Below are 15,317 nucleotides of genomic sequence, written 5' to 3'. Positions count from 1 at the left end.
GTAGAATAAGAATGGAATACTTTTGGAAATTAATTTGAGAAGTAGCATGACATGTTTTAGGGAAGAAAGTTAGAAAAACGACGTGGGAAATTAGTACCCTTCTACGACCTTTGCGCAAAGTCCTCAAGTCTGCTTTAATGTTATGAGGCTAATACCTTGGCCAAAGGGGATATAAGTAACCAAATTTCAGAGGCATGCGGCGCATTCAAGCCTCACCTTTCTTAAGCACATAATTTCCCAGATTCACAAAAATTCGTCAGGGAGGTAGCTACACCCATTGAGTTCTTGCCCGCACACTTTAAAACAGTTGACCTCTACTGACCAAGCACGAGCAGGAGATTCAGAGTATTCATCTAAATGAGGGATTTTTTGGAGTAAGTGGAAATCCTACCAACACTTCCATCTTCAGGCGGAAAAGCTTAGATAATTTTGCTTACCGTCGATAATTGGATAGTACTATACATTTGAGGCCAAGAAAAATTGGTTTTCATTTCTATCACATAGTGACTTTTAATCAAAATTTATGGAAAATATTAATCTTCAAGGGTAAGGGATTACATACTTGGGCTAACTGGTCTATTTAGTATTCGTTTCTTATGCTTTAGAGGCATAAAAATGTGTCGTCATGTATACGGTTACGTATCCATCATACATACTAATGTAACTTAATGACGTAATTTTGGAATCATTAATAAAGTGTGTCCGTAGCAATCTCACGAATAAACACATAACCAAATTGTTCTTACCGCCAAGTACAGAGGAAATTAATAATTGGTGCTGTTTTTTAGGCAAAGTAATGCAGCAATAGCTTGTACTTCCATCATTTGAAAGAACATGGCAGCAGCGAAAGCTGCTACCTTGTAAAGGACAAACCGCGGCTCATAGCAACCAAAAATTAAAAAGCACTTCTCAAAAAAATGTCACGTGAAACAGATTGTCATTAGAAGCTCCAGGAATGGTAACTATGATTTCGATTAATCTAAATGGTAAAAGTTTGTTAAGAATTTTTTTTATTTAATTTCGAAAAATAGCCTGAAAACCTTCAACAATGGTATTGGATTTAAATGAAAACTGTACCACTGGAATCGCCATTGTCAAAAAACCCAAACAGTAAAGTTAAAGCCCCTATCTTGAACAACAATAAAAATTACTTTTTGCATGGGTATGATGTGTTCCTCTTTTATTCTTGTTATTTTTTTTTTTTTTACTGCAAACGGGCAACTAAAAAAACACAAACAACTGTTCAGGACTCATTTAGAATGAAGTTGCAACATCTAATCCAGTGATTCCCAAAGTGGTCCAGGTGGACTCCCAAGGGCACATGGGAAGCTTGACGGGGATCTACGTTGGTGTCACAAAAAACGGAGGGTTCACAATTAGCAAAAGGGGACCTACAAAATTTTATCTGGTTTTGATAGTGAATAACTAAAATGTTGGCTTGACTTCACCTATTAATATACGCAGATATTATTTTAAGAAGCCCAGCGACTGTTACTTATAAAAACTTGCAAATTTTATATTCACTACAACATGAAAAGACTTGCAAAGCACTGCCGTCATCGCTTTCCACAATACTTGTCCACACACGCAAATGGACGAACTAGAACTTACGGTGAATGCGCTTGAAATCTTGCATCAACGTCTTTGATTCTTCACCAATATAAATATGAATGCTAAGGATAAACATTTTTCATTTGTTTCCGAATTTTTGAAATAAAAAGTAAAGTGAACCGATATTTGTGTTTGTCAGTGTTGGAAAAAGTAAGTAATCACCTGCCTGTATACTATAACTTCATACTTTTAATTTATTATTGAACAATTTACTTTACACGTAAAAAAAAAAAAAAAAAAAAAAAAAAAAAAAATATCAGCTCAATCGTTTTTATAAAACTCTATTGTTGATCTTAGCAATTTACTGCTTTTAAGATAAAGAATTAGTTTACTGACAGTTCTTTGTAGTCCGGGAGCCACTAAAGCGTATCTCGTTTATTTCTGAGTTGAGGTGGTCAGAAAGACACAGTCAGTTTGACAATAGTTTCCGACTATATCGACCACGCTGAATCCGAATATGGGTGGGGGCAAAGTTGGAGATCACGGCTTGACCTTGTAAAAGCAAAAAAACACCCTTTTTAGGCCAATAAAACGTGTACAGACTGTTTATTTTTTTCTAAGGTTGTACCACTCCGATTTAGTGGTGCGACATCTCAATTTGGTCCTAATACGGTCTTTCCATAGAATATGTTAATTTTTTTTCCGATATCTTGTATAGCCCAGGAGCTATAGGCTAATATTTATTAATTTTCCCCGAAAATCTCAAAATTCAAAGGTTCATTTTCAACTAAACCACGTATCTCAAACCTTTCTATAATTTTTGTGTTTTTCATTCTTGACCGGACTTTACCTTTCGTATTTAAGTTCACAATGCTGTAAAGTTCAATGCTTAAATTGTTTGGTGAAGTCGTGTTGAATTATTTGAAAAAGTATAGGCCAAAAAATATATGCATAAATTCATTTTTCCAAAATGATGATGTGACACATCTTTTATGCTAGAATTTAACGCCCAATCCGAATATGAACTTTACTTTTCAACCAAATATCAACTTTTTTTAAATTTTTATTTATTTATTTATTTTTTTGTCTTAATTCAAAATGTATTTACAATAATGACTGATTTTCAGTTTATCTGCGTAGAGCCGGCCTTGTATAGAGTATATTGGAATGCTCTTGAACAGCATTACATTGAATCAGACAAAGAAGCAAGTACTTTTGATGAGCAGTCAGATTTAATGTCTGCGTTCATGAATTGCGGAGGCTCTTTTGACAACCTAGACAAACACCTGGAATCTATGAAGCCTTTAATGAACCAGTTCATCAAGTCGCGTGACAAAAACCTTACAACGAAAATGTGGATGGAGTACATGAATCTTGTGCTGATTCTTCTCCAGTTCCTGATTGCAGAGCGAGGGGGAGACTTGGAAGGCCATATTATTGGTGTAACCCTCATGTTGCCGTATTTGACAGCTGCGGGGCATTACGAGTACACTAGATGCCTACTCCAGTATTTAAATGACATGAAAACCTTGCCACCTAGCTTGCATGATATCTTTGTCAGTGTGTAAATTCCTCTTTTTCCCGTTCCTTAGCACTTTTCAACGAAACTAAAAAAAAAAAAACTCAAAAGTTTCAAATTTAGAAACATTATCTTCCACAGGGGGGGGGGAAGGTATTTTCCAAAGAGGGAGTATTTTCCACGGGGGTTACTTTCCGTGGGGGGGGGATTTTCCACGTTGGGGTTTTCCCCCACGTCCGAGGGGATTTTCCATGGGAAGATCATCCCACTTAATCCCCTCCCTCAAACCCCTCCCCCACCGCCAGAAAAATCCCCCCTGAAAACGTCTGTATACTTCCCAATAACCAATACTATTAACTTGGTAGTATTATTGGTAAAGACGGTGGGAGCAGTGAAGATGTTAAAAATAGAATAGCCAAGGCTCAGGGTCTTTTTTCACAGCTAAAAAAAGTTTGGAAGAATAGGAAGATAAGTCTGCAAACCAGGATAGCCTCTATCTTGAACAACAATAAAAATTACTTTTTTGCATGTGTGTGATATGTCCTCTTTTATTCTTGCTGTTTTTTTCATCACTGCTAGCGGGGAACTGGTAAAACACAGACAACTGTTTCATAGCTCATTTAAAATGAAGTTGCAAAATCTAATCATTTTACTTCATTTATGGTTATAACCTACGTTTTTGACGTCGTTCACCATCTTTTATACGAAAATGTAGTTTTTTTTTTAACCAAAAATTGATGACATTTAAAAATATTATACTGGGGGTATTATTAATTATTAGGGGTGGGGGGAGAAGGGCCTGAGCCCCTTCCCCTTGGATACACCCCTGCTGCAACTCCTAAAAATTAGCAGCGAATCAAAACAAAAAGCACACCATTAGAATTGCCATAACCGATAACCCTTTCCAGGAAACTTACAGTTCCTTTTCTTGAGTAATATCATATAGGATGCTGTCAAATCAAGAGCTTAAAATTTGAAATATGCGTAGAGGATGATTAAAAAGAAAAGAAAAAAAATGCAAATTCACAATTGATGAAAATGACGCGTCATTTGAAGAACAATAATCTGTACAGTCTAATGTCCAGAATCTTAACGGGACAGAATTCCAGGCCAATCAATATCGAACTTAGGGTCAATGAACAAATTCCAACTGATAAAACCTTGGCCCACAACCTATACCATCTAGCGCGACAAGACCAATCCGTAGACATCTTTACCGCAAAGTGACTTGAACTCACATCCTTCCTAGTCACTTAGAATCTCCTAGCCACTGTACTGCGGTAACTGTTAATAAATATGTAACAAAGAATATGTCATTAATATGGAGCAATAGAGAAATTCGAGAAGAACCGATATTTGTAATCCCGTTTCTGCAGATAGGCTTTTAAATTTCCTCGATTTCAGTGCTAATTATGCAAAGTTAAATTTTCTAAAAAATTATTGGAAAGTTTTCAATAGCACAGTAATTTGTTTCAAGTTATATTTTTGCCAGCACGGCTGATACGCACACCCATTAAAAAAAAATCCTGGTTTAGGACATGGGTTGCAAGCTATTTTATGAAATTTCGATAAACTTGTTTCAAAATGTGATTTTACTATTAATACTAGTTTAAATAATAGTCATCCCATTCCAGAATCAGCTAGAAATAGAAATTTTTTCAAACTAGCCAATTTGTTAAAACACACAGTTTTTAATTTTTGGCTACTGTGAGCCGTGGGCTGGAGAAAAATCCATTTCTTAATCTCTTTCTGAGGCCTATTTACGCTTTCCGTGTCCCAAATATTTTTGTGCGCTGAGACCCTGCCGCAGATTTAAGTCCTGACTTGAGATTGGCAATAGAAATTGAAAACATTACTAGTTTTTTACATGCCTCAGACCCTGTCAAGCGGTCATAAACCTCTTTAACAGCTGTAAGACTGTTCATTTTAGCGGCTGAACCGTGGTATAGAAACGCGTTAAACTTTTTTTTTTTTTTACAAAAACAACAATGTTAAAGGTACAAAACAACGTACAAAAAAACAAATGCATAAAAGACCCCGATAACACGCCAGTTTTCTTATCGGCGGCAAATAGCTGGTATGTAGAGAAAACGGCGGTAACACCGATTTTTCTCCAGCCCACGGCCCATAGTAGCCAAAAAAAAGGCGTTTTAACAAAATGGCTAGTAAAAAATTAATGATGTAACGGTAGTTTGGAAAATGGTAATATTTAAGTAGTTTTCTGAGTTCTGGCAAGGATCGAACTTCAGTGGAGCATCAAAGTGGAGTCTATGAAATCCCATGCACTTGCAGACGCTCCTACGTAAGACCTACTAACCAGAATTTAAAAATTAGATTGCTAGAACAACAATAATCTATTCGTTAACCCTAAAGCTAAAATCCAAACCCAAAAATATGAAATCAACTCTATCTGAACACAATTTTAATTTCCTAGATCACTATATTATGTTCAAAATGTCTCTTTGATTTCTAGGGACCGGTGTTTAAAACAGATTTTTAGGGAAACCATTGAAATTAAAAAAAAATCTTTTCAAAACCCGGCTTTTAATAGAGATGCAGGTGAATTGGGCTTACATTCAATTTATGATAATTTACTTCAGTCAAATAAAATAAATTTCATTTCTCCCAAAACCTTTGCTTATCTGATAATGAGCGTTGACATATAAATCAAGCCAATGAACCGGAAACTAGAAATTCAAAAAAGTATGCATTTGTAACTGCTTTGAAGAAATAAGAGCTTTAATCAATTTGTAACTAATTTGCTGTTTCCTATAAATGTCGATGTTTTATTTGTATTATTTTAGTTTATCTGCTGAAAAAAACCACTGTATATGTGACCGAAATACCTAGCTTTGAGTTGTCTGGCTTTATCCAATTTGATGAGAACAAAGCTTGAAATGTTTTGAAAATGTTTGATAAAACAAACTGTAATTTTCAAAATAAGCCTTACTTGACGTTCCATGAGTTCTTCTCGTTTCCGCTCAAGAGCTTGCTGCTGTTCAGATGTTTTCTGAATAATGGCACTCTCATTCCCGCCAATGAGCTTCTCTTCAATCGTTTTAATTTTGTCTTGTATAGCAACTTTTTCGTCCTTCTGTCGCCTAAAGAATACAAAAATCAAGGATAGCCTCCAGCGTAAGACGGAGCAGAATTTTCTTTTTAAAGTTCAGACAAGGGCAGTCCCTAAAAATGTTCTAGCATGCCTTCTAGGAAAACGCTAAAAATCAACTCAAAGGAATCATCATTAGAACAATTTGTCAGCTTTGGGAGTTCCTTGCAGTGCTGCTTGCTGCGATTGAAAACCTTGTCGACACAGGGGACGTAGAATTTCATAGTCTTTTTAATCAAATTTTATAGTCGAACCACAGATTCTCAATAACTCTTGATGGTGGCTAGCTAGTCCTCAGAGAGAAATTCGATAATGGGTTTTTTATCTTTGAGATGGTGAGTGGATACTGAGGCTCACAAAATTATTTTTAGGTAACTCTTTAGCCCATGGGCAACTGCCAGCTGTTTTCAAGAGCCCACCTTTTGTTTCGAATTTTCACCATATGCCTTCGAAATGCTACTGACGTCAGAATTCTTTCTACGCGATAAGTCCGATCCGACTTTAATCCGGTAACCACAAGTTTAAAGGCGCGGAATTCGCTACCAGCTGCGGCACTAGTTATTAATTCGTTTGGGATTTTCAAAAAATTCGTGTTTCATTTCCTTTCAAAAGAGTTTAATTTATAGAATTAAAATTATACTTTAAGTTTAATAGTAAATTTGAACTATTTCTTTATTATTTTTGTTGTTGATGTATCTGTGGTGCACTTTAATTATTATAATCATGTTTGGGTAATATGAAGACGGAGTTGCTGGCTTGTGCTGATCAGTCTCATATTATTTTGAAGGTGTGAGTGTTGCGGTTTGATATCTCGCGTCGCGTGGTCCTAGTGTTATTAGTAAATTACAGGCTAATAGCTATTCTACGATTTAATTTCTCTCCTTTCTTCCCTGTTTACCAGACCAGACCAAAGAGCCTTTCGGGGAGAGGGATGTGTTTTTCTGTATATTCTGCGATTATTTATTACTGACTATTTTATTTTTGAACAAATGAACTCTGAGCTCTGAAATGAAACGAACCCTGGATTTCCATACTCCATAGTCTATTTCATTATACCCTCATGGTTTCCAATTCATTTCGCACAAAGTTTCATAGGTCTAGCTTGATTGATTTAGCTTATTTTTGGGCGCTAAATAGTGGATGTACATACATGATGCTACCAAAAGGTATCAAAGGGCCCAGGGTAAATCACTTCTCCCGTCCCTCCCTTCTGAACTGCGTCCTCAAATAAAAATAAAAATGGATTTCTTGATAAAACAGTATCGTTCGTCCCCCCTTCTGAAACAAGCACTACAATATAAATTTTCATTTTGTTACATTGAAAAAATTTTATTTACAGGATTTTCAGAGTCGTTCCGGTTTAACCACACTCTAGCCATTATCTCCCCGCCACTCCTAAAACCAGTATTTAGGCTTAGCTGGATGATTTATTTGGTAAGTATTATTTTTTGTATTTATTTCTCATTAACAGTTGGTTCATATGGCCAATTAAAAAAAAAACACAAAACTACTAAACTTTTATATTTAGCCTAAGTCTATGTCCAAGTATTAGGAGAGGGAGAGGGAGAAAATTCTGGGACAAAGTTAAAGTAGAAACTCTTTGGTAATCTAATAAATAAAAGTTTCCTTCCTTCCTATAGTGATTGGATTGTCCTCCTTAAAAACATATTTTCTATCTGGAAATCAACAACGCTGAACAAAATGGTTATCTAAAAAATTTGATTGGATGTGTTTGGGGGAATAATGGGCGTGGGGGGGGAGGGGGGGGGAGGATAGCTGCCCTCCAATGACTTTTGACTATTTACAAGGGCACTAGCCCTTTGAATTTCCAATCGAGTGAGCCTTTTTTGAAGTTTCTACGACAACACTTTCTATAAAAACCTTATATGCCCCCAGGGCATAACTTACAACCCTTGCCTTGAGGGATGGGGGGGAGTGTCCTCTTCAAAAACGTATTTTCTATTTAGAAATCAACTACGCTGAACAAAATGGCTATCTCAAAATTTTGATTGGATATGTCTGGGGAAATGATGGGCGTGAGGGGGGGGAGGGGCTAGTTGCCCTCCAATCACTTTCGACTATTATAAAGGGCACTAGCCCTTTGAATTTCCAATCGAATGAGCCTGTTTTGAAGTTTCTACGACATCGCCTTCTATAAAAACCTTATATACCCCAGGGCATAACTTAAAACCCTTGCCCTGAGGGTTGTGGGGGAGTATCCTCCTCAAAAACATATTTTCTGTCTGGAAATCAACTACGCTGAACAAAATGCCTATCTTAAAATTTTTGATTGGATGTGTTTGGGGAAAAGGTGAGCGTGAGAGGGGGGTTAGTTACCCTCCAATCACTTTCGACTATTAAAAAGGAAACTAGAACTCTCGATTTCCAATCGAATGAGCCCCATTTGAAGTTTCTACGACGACCCCTTCCATATGAAGTGCCTCTGGAAAAAAATAATAATAAATAAATAATAGAACATTGGAACCCGTATGGCCTTTACTATAGGCAACGCTACAGCGTTGCCTCTGAAAATTCGGAGAAGAGCTAAAAAAAGATCGTTATAAAAAATAGTTTAAGAAAGCAGATGGAGGTCCTGCAAAAACTTGGAGGGTGATTAACATGGCAAAAAAAACCAAGGTCAAGAAGTTCCCAGATACAGTTAGCCTGAGTCATATTTGTGACCATTTTACCGATATTGCCGAAAAACTGAATGGAAATAATCCTAGTACTTATCAAACAGTATCAAAATAACAAACTGTAAGTAAGGAGCGACCCGGCTCAATGGTAACCAAAACTCTAAAAAAAGGAATTTTGATACCAATAGATACAATTTTGATTTCAAATATATAAGTTTCATTAAGTTTAAGTTCTTACCCATCAAAAGTTATGCGCCTGAGAAAATTTGGCTGATTTTAGAAAAAAGGGGGAAAGACCCCCTCAAAGTTATAGAACCTTAATGAAAATCACACCATCATATTCAGCGTATCAGAAAACCCTACTGAGGAGGTTTCAAGCACCTATCTACAAAAATGTGAAATTTTGCATTTTTTGCCAGAAGAAAGATCACGGATGCGTGTTTATTTATTTATTTTTTTTTATTTTTTTTTCCAAGGGTGATCGTATCGACCCAGTGGTCCTAGAATATCGTGGGAGGGCTCATTGGAACGGAAATTAAAAGTTCTAGTTCCCTTTTTAAGTGACCAAAAAATGGAGGGAAATTAGGCCCCTTCACACGCTCATTTTTTCCCCAAAGTCATCCGATCAAAATTTTGAGATAACCATTTTGTTCAGCATGGTCGAAAATATGATAAGTATGTCTTTTAGGATGACTTAACCCTCCGAAGTCCCCGGGGGGAGGGCTGAAATATACAGATGTTTTCAGGGGGGATTTTTTCTGGTAGGTGGGGGCGGGGTAGGATCGGGGGTTATATGGGAGGATCTTTCCATGAAGGAATTTTCCATGGGGGAAGGGACATTGCTATGAAGGGGGTGCCGGATTTCCCCGGCATTATTTACAAAAAAAGATCAGAAATTAAATAAAAAAACTAGTTTTTCAACTGAAAGTAAGCAGCAACATCAAAACTTAAAACGAACAGAAAATATTACGTATATGATTGGGTTCCCCCCTAGTCAATATCTCGCTCTTTAAGCCAAATATTTTTTAGTACTTTCATAAGAGCTATTTATTCTAATTAACTGCCTTTGTGATTAAGTGGTCATGTTTAAAGAACTGGAACAAAATTCGAATTTCAGCGTAAAAAGCGGGGTATTGACCAGAGGCTGAACCCCCTAATATAAGTATTAAAATTATATAAATATAGAAGTTCGTTACGTAAGCTAATTCCTAAGTAACATGTTTTTATTGCTAATAAAAACATTCGCAAATAAAATTAATCAAGTTTCGAGAAAGCCATTTAACCAAATAAAAGTAAAATTAATATTCAAATTTTATTTTAATTATTCATGTACGGTGAGCCAAAATCAAAACCTGCATTAATTCAAAAACGTTCAAAAATTAAATAAAAAACCAAGTTTTTCTAACTGAAAGTAAGGAGCGACATTAAAAACTTAAAACGAACAGAAATTATTCCGTATATGAAGGGGGCTGTCCCCTCCACAACGCCTCGCTCTTTACGCTAAAGTTTTTTTATTGTTAAAAAAAAATAAACTAGTGAGAAAGCCAAACTTTAGCTTAAAAAGCGAGGCGTTGAGGAGGGGACAGCCCCCTTCATATACGGAACAATTTCTGTTCGTTTTAAGTTTTAGCGTCGTTCCTTACTTTCAGTTAGAAAAACTTGTTTTTTTTTTTTATTTAATCCTAGTACTAGGACACTGGGAAACAAATTCAAGAGACATTTATCACAAGAGGCCGAAGTCTCGTTATAGCTCAAGGCTTTGACCATGACGGAGTTTAAGGCAGTTGTTATATAATTTAGTAATTCCGCAGCTGGCATTGATCTTGTTCCGTCTAAGACTGTCGAGTTCGTTTCTAGTACAATTCAGCCCGATTCTATGCTTTTGATCAATCAGTGCTTTGAGAAAGGCGTGTTTCCAGATTACCTTAAACGTACCAAAACCAGTCGTATATTCAAAAGTAGTGATCGGTCAAACTCAGGTAAGTGTAGACCTATTTCAGAATTATCAGTGTTTTCTAGAATTAATTAAAAAAAACTTTCCGAAAAATAATTTTTCAAAGAAAAGTAAAGGTCATTTTACTTAAGCTCAGCAGATACAAATACCTTTTAAAATTCAAACTCAAAACGGCCAGAAATTAAATAAACAATCATAGCAAAAACATACAACAAGTAATAATATAAATGAATAAATAGATCTTAAAGTGAGTATTGCTTAGATTGAATATGAATATCAAGCTTAAAACAAAAGAAATATTTTCCTATTGAAGTATAAATGAAACTTGAAGCGAATAGAAATTAAATAAACAATCAATGCAAACGAAGATACAATAGATATGAATGTAAATTAATAAATAAATCTTAAAACGAGTGAAACTTAAATTGAATATGCATATCAAGCTTGAAACGAACAAAAATCACCACAAACAAGAGTTTAGGTATGACCTCCTTCTCTCACAGTAAAAGTCTAAGACCTACTGAGTCATTGGCGCTTTACTGAAAACCAATTTCATGACAAATATTTTCTTTTGTACTTAACATTGAGAATAAATATTAAAATTGTAGTAACATTTTGAACAGATGAGCTTTCAGCAATTAATATCATTGTATATCAAATATTTAGTTTAATTTATTAGCACTTTTTAAAGTTGTTAAAGACGAAAATAGTTTCCCTAAAAACAAGTGTTTGGCCTCCTTTCCTAACTGTAAATAAAAACCAAAAGCCTACTGCGTCATTGGCGCTTAACTGAAAACGGATTATATTACAGATATTTTCTTTTCCAGGTCTTATAGTATTGAAAATAAAAATACAATTACAGTGAAATAAATTCTTGAACTGATGAACTGATCTTTCAACGATTAATATCATTATACATCAAATATTCAATTTGATGTTGTTTATACTTTCCTGAACTGTTCAAGACGCATATAGTTTTCAGTAAAGTGCCAATGACGCAGTAGGTTTTAGACTTTTACAGTGAGAGGAGGTCATACCCAAACTCTTGTTTGTGGTGATTTTTGTTCGTTTCAAGCTTGATTTGCATATTCAATTTAAGTTTCACTCGTTTTAAGATTTATTTATTAATTTACATTAATATCTATTGTATGTTTGTTTGCATTGATTATTTATTAAATGTCTGTTCGTTTTTAGTTTCATTTATACTTCAATATACAATTTTTTTTTTCGTTTTAAGCTTGATATTCATATTCAATCTATGCATTACTCGCTTTAAGATCTATTTATTCATTTATATTATTACTTGTTGTATGTTTTTGCTATGATTGTTTATTTAATTTCGCCTCGTTTTGGGTTTCATTTATTCTTTAATAGAAATTTCTGGTCGTTTTGAGTTTGAAATTTAAAATGTATTTGTATATGCTGAGCTTAACTTTAAAATGGCCTTTACTTTTCTTTGAAAAACTTATTTTTTCAGAAAGTTTTTTTTTAAATAATTTTTTTTTCGTTTTTGATTGCAAAAAATTTCAAGTTTTTAAAAATTCCTTATTTCAAAATCAAACCTTTTAAAAAAAAATATTAGTCAAAGTAACAAAACTGATATCAAAGTAACAATATCAAAGTGAAAAAATGGGTTTGTGTCAACCTCGGAGTTTTTATTACCTGATGTTTGAACTATTTTTAACAAAATTACTATCTCAAAATTTTTATCACATGGGTTTGGAGAAAAAGGGCGTGAAGGACTAGATTAAGCTTCGGTCTCTTTTGACTCTTTAAAAGTAAACTAAAACTTTCTATTTTCAATCAAATGAGCCCTCTCTGAAGTTTATACGAGTATCACTTCTATAAGAACCATATATATCCCAAGAGTGTAACTAACAACGCCTGTCCCTGGGCCTTGGGGGTTGTGTCCACTCTGGAATTTATATACCTGACTATTAAACTATTTCTAAGAAATTGTTCACCTGAAAGTTTCATCGGTTGGGTTTATCCATCTGATAACCCCAAAGCAGTGGAGGGCGGGAGAGGCTAGTTGCCTTCTGATCTTTTTGCACTCTAAGAAAATGAACTACAACTTTTAATTTCTATTCAAATGAACCCTCTCTGAAGTTTATACGAGCATACCATCCATAAAAACCAAATATGCCCCAGAGCAATACTTAGAACGCCTACCCCAACCCTGAGGGGGGAGGGGTGTCGACACAAGAGTTTTTCTTATCTGACCTTTGAACTATTTCTAACGAAATGACCATTCGCAAAGGAGTTTTTGTTATATGATCTTTGAACTATTTGTAACAAAATGGCTCTCCAAATTTTTATCAGATGCATTTACGTAAAAAAGGCTTGGGCGGGGGGGGGGCAGTTTCCCTCCGATCACATTTGACTCTTAAAAAGGGCACTAGAACTCTCAATTTCCAGTTGAATGAGCCCCCTTTGAAGATTATACGACGAACCCTTCTAGATGAAGTGCCTCTGGGAGAAACAAATAAATGGAGTGTGGGGGGAGGCTAGCTACCCTCAAATCACTTTTGACTCTTAAAAAGTGAATTAGAACTTTCAATTTCTAATCAAATGTGCCCTCTATGAATTTTATACGAGCATCCCTTCCGTAACAACCATATATGCCCCCAGGGCATAACTTACAACGCCTAGCCCCGGGCCCTGGGGAGCTGTGTCGACACCGGAGTCTTTGTTATCTGAGCTTCGAACTAGTTTTAACAAAATGTCTATCTCAAAATTTTTATCTCATTCATTAGGGCGTGGAGGGAGGGGGGGGGGTTTGGCTAGTTGCCCTCCGATCTCTTTTGACTCTTAAAAAGTGAACAAGAACTTTCAATTTCAAATCAAATGAGCCCTCTCCGAAGTTTATACGAACATTCCTTCCATAAAAACTATATATGCCCCTAGAACATTACTCATAACGCCTGCTCCGGGCCCTGGCGGGTTCCGTCGACACAGGAATTTTTCTTATCTGACCTTTGAACTATTTTTAATGAGATGGCTATTACAAAATTTTTATCGGATGGGCTTGGGGAAAAAGGGTTTGGGGGGGCTAGTTGACCTCGGATATCTTTTGACTCTTGAAAATTGAACTAGAACTTTCGATTTCCAATCAAATGAGCCCCTTCTGAAGTTTATACGAGCATCCCTTTCATAAGAACCATATATGCCCCCTGGACAACACTTACAACGCCTATCCCCCGGGCTCTGGGGGGGGGGGGGCGTGTTTTTTTATCTAATTTTGGAGCAATTTCAAAAACACTGGCTACCTCAAAATTTGTAGCGGACGGATTTGGGGAAAAAAGAGCGTGAGGGGGGGGGGGGGGCTAGTTTAACTCTCTTGACTCTTAAAAAGTGAACTATAACTTTCGATTTCCAATCAAATGAACCCTCTATGAAGTTTATATGGGCATTCCTTTCATAAGAACCATACATGGCCTTAGGGCATAGCTTAGAACGCCATCCCCTGTGCCCTGGGGGGTTATATTGACACGGGAGTTTTTCTTATCCGACCTTTGAACTATTCTTTTTAACAAGATGGGTTTTGAAAAAGAAGGCGTGAGGGGGGGAAAGCTTCCCTCGGATCTCTTTTGACTATTGAAAAGTGAGCTCGAACTGTTAATTTCCTATCAAATGAGCCCTCTCCGAATTTTATACGAGCATCCTCGTATACGAGCATCCTCGTATACGAACATCCGGGCCTTAGTGGGTTGTGTCAACACCGGAATATTTGTTATATGATCTTTGAACTATTTTTAACAAAATAGCTTTCTTAGAATTTTTATTGGATGCATTTGGGAAAATAGGGTTTAGGGGGGGGGGGGAGCTGGATACCCTCCGATATCTTTTGACGCTTAAAAAGTGAACTAGAACTTCAAATTTCCAATCAAATGAGCCCTCTTTGAAGTTTATACAACAATGTTGTCTATACAAAACCTTATATACCCCCAGAACATAACTTACAACCTTTGCCCCGAGGGCTGTCGGGGAGTTGTCATCCTCAAAGACCTAATTTCCAGAATTTAAAACTACGTTTAATAAAATGGCTGTCTCAAAATTTTGATTTGAAGTGTTTGGGGAAAAGTTGGGCGTGAGAGGGGGGTTAGTTGCCCTCAAATCACTTTCAACTATTAAAGAGGGCACTAGCCCTTTTAATTTCCAATCGAATGAGCCTTTTTTGAAGGTTCTAAGACACCCCCTTCTATAAAAACCTTATATACCCCCAGGTTATAACTTAAAATCCTTGCCTTGAGGGTTGTGGGGGAGTCTCCTCCTCAAAAACATATTTTTTATCTGAAAATCAACTACGCTGAACAAAATGGCTATCTCAAAATTTTGATTGGATGTGTTTGGGGAAATGATGGGCAGGGGGGGGGGGCTAGTTGCCCTCCAATCACTTTCGACTCTTAAAAAGGGCACTAGCCACTCAATTTCCAATCGAATGAGCCTTTTTTGAAGTTTCTACGACAACACCTTCAATAAAAACCTTATATGCCCCCAGGGCATAACTTACAACCCTTGTCACGAGGGCTGTTTGGGGGTTGTCAT

At 36.2% G+C, this 15,317-nt stretch overlaps 1 protein-coding gene across 1 annotated transcript in view; it reads right to left on the bottom strand.

Annotated features, from left to right (window-relative positions):
* Window positions 1–15,317, bottom strand: part of LOC148942806 (kinesin-like protein KIF3B) — a 154,197-nt gene that overhangs the window by 50,366 nt on the left and 88,514 nt on the right. The window contains exon 10 of the mRNA XM_089102624.1: window positions 6,021–6,171. Coding sequence (XP_088958750.1) covers window positions 6,021–6,171 — 151 coding nt within the window. The remainder of the gene's footprint in view (window positions 1–6,020; window positions 6,172–15,317) is intronic.

The sequence above is a fragment of the Artemia sp. Qi Xiang Cuo genome, chromosome 16 (assembly GCF_049724085.1).
Source record: "Artemia sp. Qi Xiang Cuo chromosome 16, ASM4972408v1, whole genome shotgun sequence".
Classification (NCBI taxonomy): Eukaryota; Metazoa; Arthropoda; class Branchiopoda; order Anostraca; family Artemiidae; genus Artemia; species Artemia sp. Qi Xiang Cuo.
The sequence above is the reverse complement of the archived record's forward strand: the minus strand, read 5'-3'. Positions and strand labels throughout refer to the sequence as shown.